This window comes from Topomyia yanbarensis, chromosome 3, assembly GCF_030247195.1.
Source record: "Topomyia yanbarensis strain Yona2022 chromosome 3, ASM3024719v1, whole genome shotgun sequence".
NCBI classification, from domain to species: Eukaryota; Metazoa; Arthropoda; class Insecta; order Diptera; family Culicidae; genus Topomyia; species Topomyia yanbarensis.
Window position 1 is genome coordinate 71,928,299 of NC_080672.1, and position 23,722 is coordinate 71,952,020.

The 23,722-nt window shown below is 38.7% G+C and overlaps 2 protein-coding genes across 2 annotated transcripts in view; both read left to right on the forward strand.

The window, feature by feature from the left end:
- Positions 1–23,722, forward strand: part of LOC131687649 (whirlin-like) — a 622,772-nt gene that overhangs the window by 99,788 nt on the left and 499,262 nt on the right. The gene's annotated exons all lie outside the window — the stretch shown is intronic.
- Positions 19,272–21,029, forward strand: LOC131687651 (pickpocket protein 28-like). The gene is made up of 3 exons (XM_058971747.1): positions 19,272–19,633; positions 19,709–20,692; positions 20,752–21,029. The coding sequence occupies exons 1-3, from the start codon at positions 19,272–19,274 to the stop codon at positions 21,017–21,019; spliced, it is 1,614 nt and encodes a 537-aa protein (XP_058827730.1). The 3' UTR covers positions 21,020–21,029.

Consider the following 23,722-nt stretch of genomic DNA (forward strand, 5'->3'; position numbering starts at 1 on the left):
ATTTCCACAAAATTATTCATTCGAAAATATGACTCCAAAGCCCTGCATTTAAAATCGAATTACCATCAGCCAAACGCCAATGGCACGGAAGTTGAAAATTTAAAACCCTTCAAATAGAGACTTCAATTACGCCAACCGGCCATCGAATGCAATCATGCAAATGACCTCAGCCAGCACCCGGTTCGTACCGATATATGCCACCGGCTGGGACACTGCTACAAAAGTCACAAAATCCCATTATCGGCTAATTTCCCACGTCAAACCCAGACTATTTCGGGACCCGCATTCGCACGAACCATCTGGTTGCTAAGTGTGGCTAGAACCCGTCTTAGACTCGTTTTGTAGAAGTTGTTTGTGACTTATTTTCGCAATCTCATTGCCAACACTTTCGCCGACCGATGAGCGACGATGGCATGCGCCAGGAATAATATTTCGTAAGCCAGACGGCGGCGCGCGCGCGGAAAGGCTGACGATGGTAAAGCAAATTCAATTATGTACCTACCAACCATCACCGGTTGAGGGACTAAGATTCGACAACGGCCAACTCATTCTAAAACCCATCCTAATGAGGATGACTAGCCAAAAACCGGAGCACGAATAGCTGCCTGCAGGGAAAACAAACAAGCCTGCGGTTGCATTGCTTCTATGGAGGTGGCGGTCATTAATCATTTTTGACTTTCGGGGACCTCCAGTGACATATGGAACCGTATCGAAGTCACTCGATTGGGTACGCAGAATCGAAATCAAATGCTATTGATAGCTAACAAAAAAGGTTGTCTATTTTTGAGCGCTGTAAAAAACCAACAATCCTCTTGAGAATCGCTGTGTGAAAGAGAGGAAGTTGCGCTGCAAAATCTACGACCCCGAGTCGAAGTGTGTGCGCGCGCTTGCGTTTGCTTCGTAGATCAAGATCGAGATTCCCCGATATCATAACTCATAATATCGATGAAATTGAGCATCTTCGGTTTCATAAGTTGACCCTAAGTCCCGTGTAAGACGTCGGACACCCCGCCGGGGTCGGCCCAGTGATGGCTCGTGTTCGGCTTGAATAGCACCTTCCCGTCTTTTGTGTGCGAAATTTGGAAGCATAAATGTCGTAATAATGGATATTGTTACCTTTCCGATTGTTCGATAGCATCTTAGGGATAATAAGGAGAGGAAAAAAAACGGGATCCTCGAGAGAGGAAGGGCGAAAATGCCAGTTTTGATTTCTGGTTTCCAGGAGAGCTCGACCGGCATCAGTGTTGTTTTTATTTCGTTCTTCCTGTTGCGGACTCCAAGGGGCAACGATGATGACGATTGAATGGGAATTTCTCTTCCGTCCCTCGCCATGAATGGATGCTTAAGATGCATTGCATTGATGCGTTCCATGCACGATTTCTAGATTTCTTCCTGCGGGCGCGGGATGGTAGGCGCGGAGGGTAACAAATTGTAGGAAGGACAAACGCGCGCGCACGAGGATAAAATTATCCTTAGGGAGTTCTCCGGGTAGCCATCGGAATCGATGTGTATGTGTATTTATAGTGTTTATGTTTGAGGAAATGCAAGCTGCACGAGTCTCAGAAACTCGCGCGCCCGTCTCGGATTACGCTTTTTTTCCGTTCGATGCGATGGTCAGTTGATGTACACCGAGGAGTACGAGAAGAAGAAAATACCGTACCATTTGCCGGGATCTTAACTCTGGTTGGGTAATGGATGAAATGTGAATCCTTTAGACACTTAAGCAGTGCTAAGCAAACTCCGGCGTGGAATTGTTTGATCAGTCATTAGCACATCGGATTTCTGGCTATCTAATTTTGAATGTCCTCGGAAAATATAATGAATCTCAATTAAACAAACACAGCCCATCTTCAAATAATTGGTTGGAAAGTACTTATTCCCATTGGTGACTCCAAGAAGGGACACGGGAGTACGTCCCACCTCCTCTTCGGGCACAAAGTGTTTAATAAAAAGGTGTCTGCATATCTGTCCTACAATCTGTTCGTGATTTTTCGGTTAGTCTGCTATACAGCGAAGACTCGATTTTATCAGCCCCCGATTTTGTCACACCCCCGATTTTATTAGCTTTTTAACCGGATTTTGTCAGCTTCGTATGAAAATTGATAGTTTGGAGTTTAATGTGCTCTAGCAAACGAAGCAAGTTCAATTCGAGTAAATTCTTTCTTGAGCATATTACTATTATCTCAGAGATCCGAAATATGCAAAAGTAAAAATTTTAATTTTGTTTTATTTTGTACTGTCAGACCTTCTTAAGGGGAATTTAAGCTAAATGATCAGAAAGGGTTGTGAGGCTAATCTAGGGACTAAAGAAGAATGTTTTAAGAACTTCAGTTTTTTTTAAAAGAAAGAAAAATATATGTTCTGATTTTATCAACGTCCCCGTTTTATTAGCCCAAAATTTATCAGCCTGGGGCTGATAAAAACGGGTCTCCACTGTGGTTTATAAAAGGATCAAAATAATGTTTCTTAGTAACATTTTAATTAACCATGCCTTTCTAACTTTCTTAGTTCAAATAATCTTGGGTAACAAAAGTATACAAGGAAAAAAAATCCATTCATAAATTCAAGAAAACAGATCGTATTCACGAAACTATTTGAGATTTCAAAAAAACTAGTTCGCCTCGAATATATGCTTGGCGTAATATACGAATTTGGGTTGATTGGGTTACTGTGGTTGTTCCCTGGATATGTTTAGTTTTTGTTATGGTTCTTGTTCATAATTTGGGGATACACTAGTGTGTTTGAACTACATCAACTAAAATTGGCGATAGTTAAATGTGGTTCATGATTTCCGTTATATTTTATTCCGCGGATTTACTAGCCGATTTATGTTTACGATTTCTGGATTTTGATCACGATTCCTATTCCTATTCACGTTATCGTGATATTTCAGTCATAAGTAAAGCGATTCATATTCATGATTTCAGGACCTTAGTTACGAATTTAATGTAAAATATATCACGAACGCGATTTGCGGTTCTGTAATGTATTTTTGGTGCTCAGCGCAGTTTTCGTTTTCTGTTCAAACATTACTGAACCTTATCAAACCGCTTGCGCTGCACTATTGAATGGATTCAGCTTCAACTGTATCACACAAATTAATAGCATGGAAAACCGTTGTGGTTGTATCCTGGACTTTGTCTTATTGAATGAGACAGCACTTGCCGACTGTCAGATCCGCGAAGCTGCCGAATCCATCTCTGTGATTGATGAAAATCATCCACCAGTAGAAGTTATTATCAGTCTGCCGAAACCTGTTATTTTTCAGGATATCCCGAATGATCTTGGTTTTGACTTTCACCGAGCTGATTTCTTGGGACTTGCATCAGCACGCCTTCATACTGATTGGCATTCACTTGAGCATACGGCAGATATTGACTGCGCCGTTGAACATTTCACTGCCGTGATTAATGCTCTCATGGCTGATTATGTTCCTCTTCGTAGACCAGCTCGTAAGCCACCGAGGGGGAAAGGTGCATCTACGATATCTTAAACGACTCAGATCTAAGGCACTTCGATTGTATTGTCGTACACGCTGTCGTTTCGCCAAATATCATTTTGCGCAAGCGAGTAATAATTATCAATCTTACAACCTTCTCTTGTACAAACGCTACTCCATTCGAACACAAGCAAACCTGCGCAGTAATCCCCAAAAGTTTTGGAAATTTGTGAACTCCAAGCCAATGTTGCAAATATTCTTCGCCGAACTAGTTCATTCGTTCATCATCGATGCGATATTCGTCGTGTCATTCATCCATGCCTCGAATAACGCTGCGCCGTTCGTCACACGGAAGCACAGAATCAGCGAAAATGAATAATACAAACAAACAAAAAATCCGAATCTGATGTCTGCCGTTCGCTGCTTGTTCGCATCGTTGTTTGTTGAATTTAGCCATTCATGCAATGTTCATCTTCACGCATCGTTCGGATCGGCACACGAATGGCTTAGGTGATAATCGCCACTAGCCATTCTTCGCTAAGGATTCTTCGTTCTTCATTCCTCCTGCATTGCGACCAAGAAAAACAAATTTCTTGTTCATTGATGGAAGGGTCATGACTGAAGTGGTGCAGAAATGCTTGCTATGTTCGGAATAGGATGACTTTTGCTATAAACAATTAGTAGTACATAATGATTATTTGCTGATGTTTTTTATCAGATTTGAAACGGGAAGCTGCGTAAGCAAAGCAAAACAAATCAATTACATTTGGAAATCTGCGGATGTCTCGCGGGCGAAAACCGAATCAACACAATTATGAATCTACATAGTAGACTATTGGTACTTCAAATAACTTTTTTTTCTAATGATGAAATCAACACTGGGTAATAGTTTCCTTGAATCTACATTTAATAATTTTCTTAGGACCATTTGGCACAAATAGCAACCGTAAGACGAAATACTCTTATATAATATAATTTCTATATCTATAGAAGTATAATCAAGCCACAACCGGTTAGCTTTCATCGTACTTTTATAGCCACTCATAACATTTGAATTGCCCTTGTAGCGTGCTATAGAACTTCAGTTGTTGCTTGTAAACATAAAATTTTGTACCATGAAAGACTATTCTTTAGCTTAAATAGCAGCTAATATGGTTTTAATTTCAGCAAAATCTAGCATGTTTTCAATAAAGTTGTACAACAAAGCATTACAGAAAAAATGCTGTATATGTATATCTCACTTGACATGACATCAAGAAATAAAATTTGGATATATTCTATTAAGGGGCTACACCACTGTAGAGCACGCCAAACATGTCATGAAAATCGACACAAAATTAATTTAAAAAGCTAAGCAATAAAAAAAATCCTACGTACGTCGCTGGAGAAATAAATTTTGAATATACTGTGAAAATTTCCAAGCATTCAAAAATCATTTGTTCGAGTTACATTTGCGGCCGGCTCAAAAAAGTGGCTTCGAAAAAAACGCGGTTAAGGTTTTCAGTACACACGAGATATACATAAGAGGCATTGCGGTAGAATTGAAAATCTGAATATTTATGTATTGTTTTCGTCTTCCATGTTTTGGGATATGATTTTTAACATTCTAAAGCCATTTTTGACTAATAAATTGAAAATCGACTTTTTTTATTCTACAATGCTGTGACACTTTAAAACCGTTTTTAGATAAATTTAGTAATTATTATTTAACATAAATGTAATCTCTGGACATATTAAACATATTTTAGAGCGCATGAGATGTTTAAGGACACCAACCACTAAACTATTTTCATTTGAAAGTTATAAGAACTTCGTCATCTTCGAATAAAGTGCCTGACTGTTTTTTTCCATAAAGAATATACGACTTTTTAGAAAAAAAATGGCCTGAAAATGCCAAAGCAATTTTTTTAAATGTTGCAATATTCATTCAAAATACTATATAAAAAGTGTTCATAATTTTTTCACGGAACAAACTAGAGTCTAGGGAATCAATATGTCAAGACATATCAATCCTCTAGGCCAGATTTTTAAAGGCAAAAGTTTTGTTCGAAAACTTCAAAATTTCTTTTGTGGAGAAGCGCCTAAATAATATGAGAAATGGACGTTAAAAATATCAATATTTTCCAATATCGCTCAAGTGTTCTACAAGTCTTGACATACTATGAAGTTGAACGGAAATAAGCTTTGCTTACCAGTGCTACTGGAATATTAAACAGAAATATTTTTAATGAAAAAGTGTTCATAACAGTTTCATAAATAAATTCAAAATGTCTAGCGTGAAAATGCGTTCCGCGAAATGCTTCTTTTTGAATCGACTAATTTTGACCAGAAATGTGTTGATTATCTTGAAGCTTGAGTTACTAAATTTGATCAAGTTGTTTATTTTAAGTGGGCGACTCTTAAATGTAAGATTGATTGGAACTTGGTACTTCTAGCATATTTCGAAAATGTACGTAAATTTAATTGCTCCGACGATAGAGTAGGGGAACCTGGGGAAACTTGACTAAGTGTAAGATTCTAAATTTGGCTATAGCGTATTCTATTTGGTTTTTAATTTTTTTTAAATATTTTTATGCTTGTTTCGATCCCTTAAGGTAATTATAAATGTTTGAAATGAAAAATCCTTTCATCATAGAAAATATTCTGCTCGGGGCCGCCGTTTAATAATTACGTAAGGCTTTTTAGAACTATTCAACTTCCCACTCCCCCCAGATAAGAGTTCGTATGATTTTGGTGAACTCCCTCTCCCCTTATTGAATTATTAAAAGAGAACTCCGGACAAAATTTAACTACACACCAAAAAATTATAAATTTTATCATTGACGTAATTGCAAACATGACACAATTTAACAAACCGTAATTCACGAAATGACTAAACATTAAACATCACCGTGTTCCATATAATTTTACATGAAACATATTTTCCATGCGCAATGACATAAAATTACACTTACTGTCATTCAGAACAAACGCCATATGTGGAGTAAAATTACATGATTTACGAAATTCAATGTCTTGTAAAATTAAAATCAAACGTAAAACTAAGTCATTTTTGATGCTCGTATATGTCAGGATCAGGAGACGTAAATTTATACGATTTTTTCTAAGTGTGTGTATAATCATCTGCAGAAATTTCATTTGTATCCTAATCTAGCCCAGTAGAAATTTCAGAATAAATTTTGGGAGATATTTAGAAACTCCGATTTGTTCCACATAATTTGCTTCGCTACATTCCACTTCCTTTGAATCTATTTCTTTGTGATGTAGAACTCAAAAGAATTTATAACCTCTTCTGGTGTGAATTTGTTCGGAGTTTCAACTATAACGCTTATCGTACGCATAGTTCCGACATGGCTATCTTCGAATTTTTTTGAAGTAAAATACAGTTCACACTCTGGAACTATACGGCCAACAAGTTCTTTGACAATCACATGACAGAAAAGCGGAAGGAGAACGGCTTACCTACTGATATGTTTTTGAGAAGTAGACTACCAATCTGGCTTCGGAGAAGTGTGACCTATTCGCTACTCACTTTAAAAACGCATTCAATGAAACAATTTCATCTGCTGATCAAATTGCGCACGCTTGTAGAGACACTCCATTACATATTTGTCCTTTGAGAAGTTTCACTGTTACAGATCGGCAGGTTATTCCAGCAATCAACAAGCTAAAATATTCAGTTACTCCTGGTCTTGAAGGCATACCTTCATGTGTTCTCAAGAAATGCGCGGATGTACTAATTTTACCGTTGACAACTCTATTCAACAGTTCCTTCAGGCAGTGTTGTTATCCTTCCAGCTGGAAAAGATCAATTATGTTTCCTGTATTCTACAAAGGAGATCGGCGAAATGTTGAAAATTACAGAGGAATTACATCATTGTGTGCCTGCTCCTGCCAAAGCTACATTTCCCCTGATCAACACGGATTCATCCCAAAAAGATCAACCTCCATGAATCTCGCTCAATTCGTGTCATTCTGCTTACGTAATATGGACGCTAGTGCTCAAATTGACTCTGTATATACCGACTTGAAATCAGCATTTGACAGAGTTGATTACGCAATACTTTTGGAACGGCTGAAGTTTTTAGGAGTATCTCTTTATCTGATCCGTTGGTTTGAATCATATCTGAGAAATCGAACAATTGAAAAGGGCGAACACGAAATTATTGCGACACCGAAAATGTCATGCCAATTTTCTTATAATGTTTAAAATCAAACCAAAATTTTAGGGTAGTTTTATACATATATTTACTTCAAAAATCAAAAGAAAAGTTAATCGATGGAGCCTTGAGTGTAAATTTGAACGCATTTTCTCTTGATGCCCTCCATCGAAGTCTTTACAGTGTCATCCGGTACCAGTTTCTCAGTATTTTTTTCCATTTTCTTAACATGTCCTTTTCGTCTTTGACTGTCTTCTTGCTCTTCCGAAGTTCCCGCTTCATCATTGCCCAGTACTGCTCCACCGAGCGCAGCTCCGGACAGTTTGGCGGATTCATGTCCTTTGGAACAAAATGGACAGAATTGGCCTCATACCACTCCAGGACACTTTTAGAATAGTGGCATGATGCCAAATCTGGCCAAAATAGCGGAGCTTCGTCGTGCTGCTGCAAGAAGTGCAAAATGCGCTTCTCGAGGCACTCACATTTGTAGATCTCGCCATTTACTGTGCCCTTTGTCACGAAAGGCTCACTCCTCAGTCCGCAAGAGCAGATGGCCTGCCAAATGAGATATTTGGAGGCGAACTTCGACATTTTCTTCTTCTTAAATTTGTCTTCTACATAGAACTTGCTCTTGCCGGTGAAAAACTTCAACCCCGGAATTTGCTTAAAATCGGCTTTTATATACGTTTCGTCGTCCATCACACAGCAGCCATATTTTGTCAGCATCTTCTCGTAGAGCTTCCATGTCCGAGTTTTAGCCGTCGATTGTTGCCGCTCAACGCGGTTTGGGAAGTTCTGTACCTTGTATGTATGTAGTCCAGCTCTCTTCTTTGCATTCTGGACGTAGCTCTGCGACATGCCGATCTTTTTAGCCAAATCACGGCTTGAGACGTTGGAATTTGCTTTAATCACCCGCTTCAACTTTCCTTCCGTCTTTTTGTTCTCCGGTCCCGGTTTTCTTCCAGCTCCTTTGCCGTGGTCCAACGTCAACCGCTCCTGGAACCGCTTCAACACTCTGGAGACGGTTGAATGGTGAATGTTCAACATTTTTCCCAACTGCCGATGCGACAGGTGAGGAAATTCCAGATGTTTGGAAAGAATTTGTTCTCTCGACTCGCGTTGGTTCACCTCCATTTTCGTTGAATCGAAAAACACGACTTCGAGTTTGACAGCATGTAAACAATACACATCAATGAGAAAGTGTGCAAAATTTGGTTGATTTTTACCCAATGGTAAAAAAGTTATGCCCTGTTGAATGTGTTGCAATAATTTCGTGTTTGCCCTTTACTAAAAATTGTATGTGTGTTTTCTGCCCCTTTTACGAACAACTCGGGTGTTCCCCAGGCCCACTCTTATTCGCACTCTTTATCAATGATCTAGCCACGGTATTACCTCCGGGTTGTCGTATATTCTACGCTACGATGACGTTAAATTATACATGATCGTCAAGTGCATCAGGGATTGCTTAGCTTTACAACAGCGCCGGAATTGTTGGGTCAACTCCACTTCTATGCACCGGAACGTGTACTCCGTCAACGAAGCTTTTTGCTGTTGGAACACAGGAACTCCCTGTATGGTAGCCATGATCCGATTCGCTTCATGTCTGCCACATTCAACGAAGTGTTTGCGGATTTCGATTTCAACGTGTCATCTACTACCTTCAAAAACCGGCTATTAAGTAGTTTCTGACTTACCAGATATTTCCTGACGACATTTTAATCTGTATTTTTATTTGCTGCTTTTGTTTATATTTTTTATTTGTTTTGTTGATTATGTTATTGTATTAGTTCGTTTTTGTTATATTTATTTCTGTATTTATTCTTAAGTTCTGTATTGTTTATTCATTTGAAAAGATATGGGGTTTTTATGCCAATTTGAGTATTGTTAATGTTTCACTCAAATTGGCTTTTCCCTATCCCTTCATATTCATTAAGACCAACTAGGTCAGATGAATAATAAATAAATATATTGAAAAAACTACTAAATCACTATTAGGCCATTCACAAATTACACTACACATTTAAGTGGTGTGGTGATTAACAGATTTTATTATAATTTTAATTTAAACTAGAAGATTTTGGATCTTAAAAAGGAGAATATACATATTTCCAATGCTTGATTTCTTTTTCTAGTTAGGAATCTTTTAGCCCCCTCCTCCGTTTCTTCTCTCCACTATGTAACAAGATGCTTCATGCTTCCTTCTTTTACCCTTAAATATGTAATTTATGAACCGCCTCATAATAGAGTTTTAGTCGTTTTTTGAATGCAGGGAAGAAAATTCGCCAAGAGGCTGATAAAAACGGATCAGGCTCTTGGCGAATTTTAGGCTGATAAAACGATGACATTGACAAAATCGACACATATTTTTTCTGATTCTGAAGAGACAAAGTCGAACCGCAAACACCTGGACTAAAATATTTTTTTCTTTCTTTTTGATAAACCGCATCGGTTGAAACATTCCTCTTTAGTCCCTTGACAAAGCCTCATAACCCGTTCTGATCATTTAGTAAAAATTTCCCTTAAGGAGGTCTTCCAGTACAGTATTATTATTTTTGTATATTTTGCATCTCTAAGATAAGACAAAAAAGCTAAAGAAGGAATTTACTCGAATTTGACTTGAACGTAGGTTAGAGCCCACTAAACGATTTTGATAGTGTTTGTTTTACAGATTCGTATTGGTATTCGTCTGTGGAAATTTGCGGCTTCCATACCAAAATATTGCTTTTTGGACACTAAAACATTCGATAACTTATAATTTGTAAGAGATACAAATAAACTTACATTTCAAAAATTCTGTATTTTCTTATGCAGAACAAAATCTTGGAACATTTTGAAATTCTACAAAATCATCAGGAACAGTATTTTGAAAAAAGCAATTTTCAGGGGTATATCAAAGAAATCTCCACAAATGTAAATTAAAATCGACAGATAAACACATAGTCTCTTCAGCGAAGTTAATACTTAAAATATTCTCAACAACTTTGCCAAATAAAGATTTTTTTTTATTTTCATAAATGACCAAACAAAAACTTGCTTCTCAGCTTTAGAGGGATTAATCACCCAACTAATACTTTTTAAATGCAAAAAATATAAATAAACTTAGCTGAAGACACTATAGCTAAAAATGTGTTTCGTGGTTCAAAGAATTTCTTTCACCTTTTTGCCACTTTGGAAATACTGTACACTGGTGGATCCTCCTGTGAATTGAAAGTGTCCAAAACTATCGATTTTCAACTGCCAACAACCTGCCCTTCAATATAAAAAGTTCGCGAAAAGTTGAAAAAAATTCTATTTTGACGCACCGACGGTACATTGAAAATGCTCAAAACTGTTGATTTTCACATACCAATAACTTCTTCAATATAATAAACGTTTCCCAAAAATTGAAAAAATCCATTTTGACACATCGTAAAACCCCCCCTCTGTGCATAGAAAATGTCCAAAACTATTGATTTTCAACTGCCAACAATTGAAAGTTAACCGCATCAACTTCGACTCCAATAAACGGTTAAGTAACGCAAAATGTATCGCGATAACCACCGATGAATTATCGACGATGACAATGAATCCGACGATACATTATCGTTAACGGAGTTTCCGATGACGTTGACGGGTGGTTAACGTTATCGACGATGACGATTAATTATCGATTAACAACCCTGGTCGATTGCCACGGAAGGTGTTGATCGGTACTAATTGTTCGTTTTGGCACATGGCAGTCGATAAGGTAGTTAAGAATACTAGAAAACGTCATCGCTGCTTCATTCACGTCGTCATTGTTAAGTTTTTCGTCCCAGTTTATATCTAACGATGCTGTCGTAGTCACTGATATCCACACTTGCTCGGAGGTCGCTCACCGGTCATCGTTGATCACTCGGGCTTTTATACCATGGCGAACGGCGATAAGCACACCACCGCCTGATATCTTGTGGCTGTTGAGGGCATTGCGATCACAGCCTGGCGAGACAGAGTACGGTTGTCGAACCACGTCTCGGTCAATGCGATAACGTCGTAACAGCAACCCGTGGTCGGGAGCAAATAGCTGTCCGTTGATGAATTTAAGCCACCAACATTCTGGTGGTAAATCTCGATATTGTTGGAGGACGGATCAGGTACAGCAGACAGCGAAGCCATGTTGCCGTGTAGGAAGATCCTTTCGTCAATCCCACGAACAGTATCGAAACGACTCACGGTCGATGGTCGACTGAGGTGAGGGATTCGAGGCATCCCGAATCAACTGCGTCGTGCCCTAGAATACGGCAATCGTTGTCGGCGGAACAAATGGTTGGCATCTTATAACAAGATGTCGGAGCAAAAGGTAAAAAACTGGAAGCGAAGAATACATCAGCGCTTGAAGCCATTTGCGGCAGGTTGGAAGACCCTTTCACCCATGCCACACACAGGACCGGAACGAATGCTGAACGCTGGCGGCTCGACTGTAGCGGGAGGATCGAGGGCTTCCCTAGTACCAACTGCGGTGCGTCCCAGTGTGCGTTGAAACCCGATGGCGCGATACGGAGAGCAGGAACGGGATGGTAGCAGCTTACGGCGAGAGTCGTGCGATGAGCTAGGAACGTGAATCGGTTCAACCGTTGTATCGTTATAATTTGTGTAATTCTTGCCGAGAAAGGCGGCCTGGAAGACCTTTTCTTCACCCACACATACAGGACCGGAACGACTGCTGAACGCTGGCGGCAAGTGCTCGACTGTAGCGGGGGGATCGAGGCAGTGGCGGCGCGAGGTGTTTTGCCGCTCGGGGCCAAAAATTAAATTTGCCGCCCCTTTTATAATGAATTTTTAAAAGAGTTCGATTTTTTCCCACCTATATGAAACAAATATGATAAAAATATTAGAAAATGTCTACATGAAAATGAACTTCTTCACATTTTATTGTCAATATTTTTTTATGGCGGTAGTGCTGCGCATAAATGCCCTCGCGAAAGGTGGCGCTACGACTCCGCTCACATGTTCGCGCCGCGCTATTGGTAGATCCACTATAAAATATAAGATATTAGTTATAACTACCCTAAATATAAAATCAAAGTATGAAATTTAAGTGCAAGATTAATTAATCTTAATATTACATAAAGACAAAAAAAATCGCGAAGTTTCTATTGAATACATCACAATAATTTTAAAAAAATTAACGAATTTTCAAAACTTACATATTTAAAAACACAGTTTCTGTTAAGGGCGTAACATAAATTTTTTATAAATTTATGATGACTCGAATTATTATTGAAAACTGATAAACCCTATCAATTTAGGCTGTCTTCGACTACTTTTTCCATACAATTTGATTATTGTGAATATTGTAGGGGAATTGTATTGAGCATCGGATGGTAAATTTTGAGTAGCTTGCAGCACTCCGAAAGAAGAACCGAAATCAGGTTTTTCATGCTTCTTGATCCCCACACTTGTTTTGGAGCCAGGGAAAAGTCGGGCATGAATGGGTTAATGTATATTATATAAATATTAACTTTTCATACTAAATTATCACAATGTTCACTTTCTTCTTGCCTTTGGAGTATTAAAAATAACACGGTGCTATAGTGATTTTGTACTTTTCAATTGACCTAGAAGAGGTTGACGATCTCATCAAATGGAATTCAAAATAATGTATGAAAAATGCTGTATTCCCTCAAAATCTTGATATATTGCAAAAAGAAATCGTATTTTCCGAACCTTTGCTAAAAAAAATTTACACTGTTATTTTTTAACCGATTTTCAAATTCTGTGTTCTGAAAAAAAACTTTTCCAACGGTATGCTAAGTTATGGTCTTTTGTTTAAAATACTCTGCGAGACAACAATTTGTAAACAATCAATATTTTGCGATTTTTTCGTGAAAATTAGGAAAATTACTCAACATTCTTATTTTATTAAAATTTTTGAGAGATTTAGTTCAGTATTTAACGATCTGTTTATCTCCAAATACGGTTAAAAATGATAAAGTTAATTTTTGTTTCTCCAAATTAGATGCTTACTTACATGAACTCTTAAAGGAATAAGCGAGGCATTGCGAGAACTATGGGATTCTATAATCATAGCTTCCGTTGTGTTTCCTAATTTTAACTTCAAAGTTTAAACACATACTTTTAAATGTATACGTAATCGAGCAAAAAAATCGGATTTTTTGAAAATTTTGCATAAAACCGTCCCCTTAAAAGTTAATTTGGAGAAAAAAATGAATAGCACTGCCATTTTTCAACTGATTGTTATGAAAAATACCGCATAATACTTTTAACAAAAGAACATAACAAATGACCGCGTAACTAATTGTTTAGACCCGAGAAATAGTTTTTTGCTATATATCAATATTTTAAGGGTATACTAATTTGATGAAACGTAGGTTTGTATTGTATTTGACCAGACCTGCAACCTTTTCTGGATCACTTGAAAAGTTACATTCTTTTGTTTTTTTTTATTTTGCGGCACCGTGTAATTATTCATTATTGTACAAGAGTCGACAAATTTTTTAATAGTATTTGTTGTATTTTTATACTAATAACAAGTTCGCCGAATGGTGAATACTTACCAGTACTCACCAGTTTTTAGCTCGTGCCTCAGCTCTAAAAGGTCCCTAGGTGAAAGGGCGGCCAAGATGCGTCTGTCATATTTTCGAATTTACATAAACTAACAATCGTCATCATTATCTTAGTCACCTAGTGATCGAACAATCCGGATAATCCGAATCATAATTAAATGTATTTTAGATTTCCAGGTTTTTCGATCTTGGACCGCCAGTACCATGGACGCCCACCGCACGCGCATCTTCCTCAATTGTGCACAGCCAGCGAGAGCGGGGTTTGCCCCGAAGTCGACAACCTCTTCCAGGTCATAACTTTAACTGGTTTCTCTTTCGTCATTTCGCACTACAAGCACAGTTCACTGTAGTCTGCCAAGTATACAACCACGCTGATAGCCTTCCAATGTCAGCATGGTTGTATACTTGGTACAGTTGCAGGTTCATGCGTCTGCGCCATTCTCCATTTTCTACTGTGCTGCCGGGTATTGAACGCAAAATTCTTCTCCCAAGCACACCGAGCACTCGATATCCTACTTCCTACAACATCCATGCCTCATGGCAGTACAGAGCGACAAGGAGTATCAGCGATTTGAATAGAACAAATTTTGCGCGCATCCTTAGGCTGTGGGACTTTAGCTGACTACGTAAACCATATTCGCAGCAGCAACATGAATTTCTCTTTCGCGACTAACATCGTTGTCATATGTCACAAGGGTTCTAAGATATATGAATTTGTGGTAGCGTACCTCATCGATTCCCACCTCGAACTCAACACGACTGCACGTTCTCTACCAGATACCATGTACTTTGTCTTGTCAGAGTTTATAGTCTGTCCGATTCTTGCAGCTTCCCTTTTAAAAGGCAACAATGCCTCTTCCACTGCACTGCAATCAACGCCAATGATGTCGATATTGATCGCATTAGTTTAATCAGTTTTGTTGGGAAACCATGCTCAACCATTATCTGCCACAGTTCATTTCGTTTTACTGAATCGTATGCCGCCGTGCAATCCACAAACAGATAGTGAGTCTGCAAGTTGTATTCCCGGAATATATCCAGAATTTGTCATATATGGTCCGTCGTTGATCGTCCTTCTCGAAACCTACTTTGATATTCGCCAACGAAGTATTCAGCCAACAGGCGCAGTCTTATCAACAGAACACGAGCAATGTACTGGATTCTAAAGTGTGGCAATGCTATATTGCTCTCTCGCTCAATTTCTGTAAATTTATTACGTAATAAATTTCGACTCCATATATTTTCCATATATCCACGTTCAGCGAGAGAGTAATAGCATTGCCACACCTTAGAATCCAGTACATTGGAACACGAGAACTACCTTGTAGGCGGCACACAGTGGGGCAGAATGCAATTTTCGACGCTCAAACCCTCTAGTATTAAACAAATAAACAAATAAGTGGAAACCGATATAGATCAATACTATCTTTTGACAGAGGCGTTCTATTAAAAAACTGTCTTCGGCAAACTTGTTTGTTTGGATATTTTTAGCATATGTACCAAAGACACTTTTGCTTTATAACCTACTAGTGGATACCCATCGCGCGTTGCTGCGACTTTCAACGAAATAGAACGAAAACACAATTTTTTCAAAAGCGCCATCTGGCGGGCAGATAATCCCTATTTAATAGCACACAAACACGCTCCACACTAAATGCCTACTATGTATAAATTTTTACGGCAATCGGTTAAGCCATTTGGGAGTCTATAAATGATATACATACAAACATTGACTTTTATATAAATAGATAGATAGATAGATATAGATGGCGCTACATGACATTAAAAAAATACTCGAGAAAATAACATTTTAGCTTTTTTTTATCAAAAAATCTCTGGATAAAAATATTTTATTCCTAAATCTTCGAAAATATACAACATTTAAAATAGTTTTTAAGAGTGATAGCTGTTATCATGACATTTAATGGGTGTTTTCGTCATAAATATTAAAAAAATATGTTCCACAAAATATGTAATAACCCATGAAGCAGCAGATGGCGGCAGCTGTTGTTTGTGATGAGTAGAGAGAGACCTTTAACTTTATAACCACGATGAGAAATAAGTGAATAATTCATGTGAAATAATTCTAGTTCGCTTGAAAATTTTTGAGTAGTCTAAAAATATGCAAATTTCCTGCAATATTTCTTGTTTTTGATTTAAAATATGATATTTCGGACTGAGAATAAATTTATAAAGTAATTTCTAAAGAAATTTTATTCAAACGCCGGGTGCGTCTTGTCTTCCCAACGGTTTTATCGTTTTTAAGCTCTCGGAAAATCTTCCGTCTAGAAATCAGTGAACAAAAAATGTTGGTTTGTTTACCCCTTGCCAATCGCCGGTTCCAAAAAAACCTATAGAACACTTATTAGACCGGTTGTCTTATCGACTATGCTGGACCAACGTACCCGTTACACGTAACAGGAAAGGAACCACCTTTCCAATGAAATTAAAAGATTGAAAACACAAAGTATTTACACAAAGTGTTTACGGAAAAAGTTTAATAATTTGATAACGATGGACCAAACACCCTGTATATGATAGAGCTTCCTGGTTTAATTCCAGCAAATTAGTCTGCATACTCCCACAACTTCAATTGCGCTCGGAAACTCATCTCAGTTGATTCTTTTGAGACTGAGGAATATGTGTATAGTTTTGTTCGATCGCATCCGTCTGTCCCGATCCCCTACCTTTTTAATCGTCAACAGACGCGAAAATAATGTGCATTCAAGCGTTTCACCCGCACTTAATTTTTATCGAGATTAATGAAACTTGAACAATTATTAAAATATTAAAATTTGTTGAGCAGGAAATGCCGCTTCCTGATTTTGCCGCTCGGGGCGCTTGCCCCCTTCGCCCCCCCTTAGCGCCGCCACTGGATCGAGAGCTTCCCTAGTACCAACTGCGTTGCATCCCAGTATGCGATCGGTATCGATACTCCTTCACAAGGGCGGTGTAGCTTGGTATAGTGGAATGGTCAATTGTTGCGGAGTGCTCTGCAGAATCATTGATGGGCCGGGTTGCATTAGAGAAGTACATGCTTCTTCTGGACGCGGTGAAAAATCAGTCGCCGGGTTCCAAATGCTCTGGGTATAGCTGCCCTCAAATTCCCTGAACAGTATGCCTTGCGGCCATGTGTCAGGATTGAGAGCTGCATCACGGTACTTTGGGTGAACTCCAACTTTGAAGGATATGAAGTTCAAAGTACTGACGTCTATGCCTTTTTTAATAAGCGGAATAACCTTTTCTCCTCGTTACAATTCAGTCCTTCTTTAGACATTTTTTCGACAGTCTATTTGCTAACGCTAGGATGAAAGCGGGAAAGATACATCCAAAGCAAGGGCGCGGGAGGTGAAACCGTAACAATGTTGCTATTATCGACTAGCTTTCGACCACCAACAAGAATATTGCTCGGATAGGGCCATCCTCGCGACGACGTTTCTGAAGTGGTCGAGAGGTACCGGATTTTTGCCGGACTGGAGTAAATGTTGAAACCTTTTTAGCGAGGCGCAAAATTTGCTGGTTATTTTTGGATAACTCGGCCTTTAGTTCAGCATAGACGCTATCCGTTTTCCCAGCGATAGCAGCGATAACACATCCAAGTGAAGAAACGGTGTCGCGAAAGCGAGCAACTTCATCAGCTTGACATATTCATTGCACACCCGGGTTTCCCGCAATTTTTTTCTAGAACGGCTTGTTAGATTGATTCCCACATTGCATATGCACCACTTTTTTTTGCAAAACCCCATGCATTCGATAAAGTCGTCATCCGATTTGAAGGTTTTCGCGCAGTGATCGCATGCACTTGCCATAATGCGTTCCGGTCTGAGAATGCGAACAATGAAATATAGATGGCGCTGCGTTCGGTGGAAAGTTTTGGTGGAGTCACAGAAGTTCACTCAGTTGCGTTCTTCGCTGGTTTTTTCCCAACACAAAAGCAAACAGGAGACACTTTAACACTGCACAATAACAATGTTAAAAACAAAATTCTCAATCGATTAACACGGTAAACAACGATAAAAACTTCACAGATCTCGTCAAAAAGTAAAAATAGTTGGAGCGATTTATGTAAACAACTAATCGGTAAGAATACACTGAACCAAAAAAAGTATCCTTCCTTCAATAAAAATAACACAACAATAACGTGACAGATCATTGAGAATAATCCATACTATCAAAAACAAATTCTTCTTGAGAACGAGATTTCAAACTCTTCCTATATTTTTTCAAATTTCAACTTAGAACTGTGTTCCCGCAAATTTGGGAGCTAACGGGTCAGACTTTTTCAATTTCGTCGGGTAACCCCAACACTCACTGCAAAAATTGCGTAACGTAACAGACGCATTAAAATGGAAATAAAGTGAAAACTGTTAATGACTTTAAAAAAACTCTGTAGAAAAAATGTAAGGTTTAAGGACCTTAATAATGTGCAATTGTGGTAGAATCTGATTTTATCATTTCTGCAAACTTATCTTATGAAATATGCGTAAACTTGCAACGTGACAAATAAAAGCCTTGACCTTTCGTGCAATTTTGAAAATAAGAAATTGAAGACTACTACTTATTGGCAATGGAATAAGAAAATATAGTTGCATAACCAAAGTGGCTCATATACAAAGATGATAAAAATAGGTGAGAAAGGACGCGGACGAACATAGTTAACCACCGCCAATTCGATTTTCAAAAAATTGCCTGGTGACTGTACCCATTAAGTCAAGTGCGAGGTTCTGACGGGACGAGGGCAAGACATAATCCAAGATTTAATTTTTTCCAAAACATTTTGAGACTTTTGCTCCCTCCCTCCCCCTCTCAGGCTACGTGCCTGTCATGCCTGGATGCGGAATCGATGTAAGCTAGCTACTCAAGTAGCTATCGCTTTTGCGAATCTATTGCACCGCTTAAGCATTAGCAATATGGAACACGGAATTGCAGCCAGTACGGTTTCATGACTCACGCAAAGTATATGTTTCGTTGCCTCCGTAGATAATTATTCCAGTTTCGCGTAAAAGATTACATAACCATTAGGGACGCACCGCGCTTCCTTGCTTGTTGAATATTCATCAATAATTCTTGTGAAGGAGCATGCTCTGTGCCAGCCTTTATTTAACGGTGACCATTTCTCAGCAAAGGATGTTTCGAACCAAAGCGCAATCTATTCGAGCGAAAGCCAAAATACTTTTTCGAGAATATTGTTCCAACAGCTCGGTTCACGGAGTTCGCTACTTAAGCTCACAGGAGCAACCCGGATGCGAGAAGTTCTGGTGGTTACTAGTGTTCCTCGTTTCCGTTGGAAGTTGTGCTTTGCTAATTCAGAAAACCTACCGTAAATGGGATCAAACTCCGGTGATTGTGAGCTTCGACGAGAAACCAACCCGCATTTGGCAGATTCCATTACCAGCGGTGACCGTCTGTCCACAGACGAAAACTCGTCCTGTCTGGTTAAACTTCAGTCGCGAACACGGCGAGAACATCGACGATAAAGGGTATATAAGGTCAAACCAAAATATGTAAGTGGCCAAGCTTTGGGTCTTAAATTTTCACTACTTACCGAGCATTTATTCCACCAGGACAGATAACTTCCTTGCAATGGTATGCGAGCGAATATTTTATCATATGTTTTACAGCAGCTACATCCTACCGAACAAGACTGGCTCAGAAAGTTATGCTAACCTGATCGACAACATGTCCGTTCCAATGAATGACATCATTGATTTCTGTTATTTTCGCAGCAAATTTACCGATTGCAAGAGTCTTTTTCGAAAAACCATAACCGAAGAAGGGGTTTGCTTCACATTTAACGGCCTTTCAGCCAAGCAGCTACTTCGCACGGGGGCAAGTCTGCCTCAAGAAGATCATCTAATGCCTGAAACTAGTGATTCGATCGACTGGACTCTAGATCAAGGATATTCTCCACAGTCGGATTTATCATCCTACCCTTATCGAACAGTAGTCTCGGGATATTCATCCGGACTTGCCATGAATCTGATGTCCAACGATCATAATTATGATCATCTTTGTGGGGGGCCGATTCAAGTATTGAAGGTTTTGCTGCACTCTCCCGTTGACTATCCTCAGGTGTCAAACAAATTCATCCGCGTACCCATAAACCAGGAAGTGACTATCGCTGTCAAACCGCAAATTATTGTGACCGCGGAATCGCTGAAGAATTACGCTCCCGAGCGCCGTCAGTGTTTCTTCAACCACGAACGGTATCTGAAGTTCTTCAGAGTCTACACTCAGGATAACTGCGAACTCGAGTGTTTGACGAACTTCACCCTGCAGTACTGCGGCTGTGTTCGATTTTCGATGCCTCGTTTCAATCGAACTGAGGTATGCGAGTCCAACATGATCGAGTGTATGATCCGGGCGGAAAACGAGTTGTTTGAGAGGGACGCCGTTGAGCGTCGAAAGGGCGACAGGAATTATCGAACCGGTTGTAACTGTTTACCGTCGTGTACTTCGGTGCAGTATGACGCCGAAATTACACAAAATGACTTCGAATGGGTCAGATGGGTGCGGGCCTTGAAAGTAGATGTGAATGAATCCCATGGGTATACTGCGAAGAGAAACATTGTGAAGCAGAATTAAGGCTATGCTTCGTTTATTACAGGGTTTACCTCTCCCGGCTCGGGATCTATTACAAGGAGGCGCAGTTTATAGCATCGAAGCGAAGTGAATTATTCGGATTGACGGACTTTTTGGCTAACTGTGGAGGACTGCTGGGACTTTGTATGGGCGTTAGTTTGCTGAGTTTGGTCGAACTGGTGTACTTTTGCTCGGTTCGGCCGTTTATGGTACGGCGAAAGGAGAGGACTCCAATGGACGGAAAACAATTACCGGCCATTAGTTTTGTATCAATTGCAATTGGGAACGATTGAATTAGATCCAAGATTCTCAACACAGGATCCACAGATCTCTGGAAGTCCATAGAGTAGTTACTGGGTATCCAGGATGAAGAATACCTTCTACAAATGGACTGTCAAGCTTTTCTTCGTAGCAAAATTACAATGCATGACACATAAAAAATTGAGTTTAAATCTTATGTATATTCTAAGTATGTATTGTATGATTCTGACCCATTCCAAATAAATGCTTAGGATTACAAAAATCAGTGCAAAGGTGTAAGTAGCGGTTTGCCCACTACTCGGGTTCTACCTCTCGGCTGAACGCAACGCTTAATCCAAGGGGTAATTACATCAACCCTGCAGGCAGGCATGGGAAAATTCACTCATTCGTTTGATTGCATCTGATAGCCATTCATCCTTGGTTCAGCCGCACACAATCGTCATAGTGAGCATGGAGCAACGAACCATGAGAGAATGCGATGAATCCTCTCTCAACCACCATGTTTGTGCACTCCGAACGGTCAGCGAACGCACTATGTAAGTGAGTGGTTAAAAAAATACTTGAAACGAACCGAACGTCAGCAAACAGGCAGGACTTCAATTCTGGATGAATCAAAATTCGCTCACTCATCGAATGCATTTGTTGACTCATTGAGAGGGTTCCTTGTATGTAATTCCAATAATAAGTATGAGGCGCTGTATATATCGTTTACGCAGAGCTGTAGGAATTAGATTTTTCTTAAAACTTCTTGTTCGGCTCGGAAGCCTTTTGGTGATTATAAGCCGGGAAATTACATGAAAATATAGCACAGTTTGAATACTGTGTCTGTGACATATGACGTCTATAATAATCATTGCTTCATAGGCAAGGACTGGACGTCGCTTTTGGGAATGATTTGAGATAGTATCGTCGCATTCGGAAAGCGATAGAAATTGTTAAATTTAAAATTAATTCTTTTAAAAGGCTAACGCGATGTTTATATAAACAAATTCATTATACCGCTACGGAGCTTAATTTCCTCACCCTTCGTAGTAGCAATAGCACAGCTGTTTATTATAGTAAATTAAGAGTAAAAACGAAATTAAAGTTTGTTTTGCTATTGTTAAGATTATATTGATTTGTAGACAGAGCTGCGCTAAATAAATTTAAGTGTTGGATACGTTGTACATAAAAACGTATTGACTCCAAAAATACGTCTGTTGAACTTTTTTTTCATAACTAGTTTGTCGGGATAATGACGGATATCAATATTTTTGTAATTATCTTTGTTTTTGGAACGAGTTTGACGAGTGGGTTTTGAAATACCGTCATCGGTGATTACTTTACGCCAAAAATAGAACGTTTTGTACATTACACTCAAGAACTACGATCACGCAACTTCAAATTTGAAACTGTTCGATGTTTTACATATGGCACAAGTACCTCCAAAGTCATTGAAAAGAACTTTTGGAAAATCAAGATTGAACGTGAAATCTAAAGAGCTAAAATTGGCGTAAAGTCACCCCCACAAGGGGGCTACTTTACGTCAAATTTTTTTTCGCAAAATCATGGTAACTCCTTGATTTATTGTTATTGATTATGCTCGTTATTTATGTGTGAAAGCAAATGAATGTAGTGCTCGTAAAAATAAAAGGGTGTGTTCAAAAACTGCGTACCACGCATCCAATAACCTTGTTTTGGAGAGTCGATAAGTCCTACAATGAAAAAAGCAAGCCGAGAAAAAAGCTCTACATGATATACTTGATATTGATGATATTTAGCCTTAAGAATTAGACCACCTTGTTTTAGTATTTTCTAAAAGTAGTTTTAATTGTGTTACGGAGTGCAAAGGCTTTTCCAACAGAAACGTTTTAATGGTCAGGTCAGTTCATCCATCTTTTATGACATATCCATTTATAATATGACGAATTTCGCACCAACTCGAACAAATGTTGGCAGCACCCTCTCAGATTTTAATGAAACTTTCTGTACATGAGAAATTTGTCACAAAAAGCCACTTTGCATACTTTTTTTTCCAAAAATAATCTAGACAAGCTTTTGAGAGGGTCAAACTTTTTTAACCAATTTTTTTCAAATGGCTATTGTCTAAAAATGATAAATCCTACAAAAAAATGTTGTAGGAGTTATTTTCGCAAAATTAGTCATTAATTGGGCATTTAGTAGTCATTAGTTGGGCATTAGTATTTGAAACAAACTTTTCCTTGTCCAACCTGATTTTTTTAGTGTATTTTTGTCGAAAACTAAAGTAATGAAAGTCATAATCATCTCAGAATCTAATAAAACTCAGTTTGTCAATAGATATTGTCCAATTTAGCAATTAAGCGTGTTTATACGCGATTAAAGAGTTTTTAAACTATATGGGGTTACCTCGATCGGTAGTTACCGAAGAAGCTAGTTTCATTCCAGTAAAGCACATTCAGAATTTAAGCTGGCTTGAGGTTTCTGTCAGAATTTCGAATCAAATAAAACAACCGATCGCGGCTCATCGCTTCATTTAAAACTGATTGTGGCTGGTTTGACTAGGATTTAATAGTATTTACAGGTATGTTCCGTTGGGATCATTTTAGATGTTTTGATGCATTTTTTTCAAATTTACCCTTTGGTCGTTATAACACCTCGTACACTATTTTTGAACTTTATAACCTTGAATGTCATGTACGTCATGATATCCAAAGCCATTGTTTAATATTGTGGTTGTAGTTGAAAACTGGAAAATCCAACCAGACACAATCGTA

Coding starts and splice junctions, on each gene's coding strand:
- LOC131687651 (XM_058971747.1), top strand. CDS start 19,272: ATGTTTCGAACCAAAGCGCAATCTATTCGAGCGAAAGCCAAAATACTT. Junction 19,634..19,708: donor GACGATAAAGGGTATATAAG/GTCAAACCAAAA, acceptor TTATTCCACCAG/GACAGATAACTTCCTTGCAA. Junction 20,693..20,751: donor GATGTGAATGAATCCCATGG/GTATACTGCGAA, acceptor CGTTTATTACAG/GGTTTACCTCTCCCGGCTCG.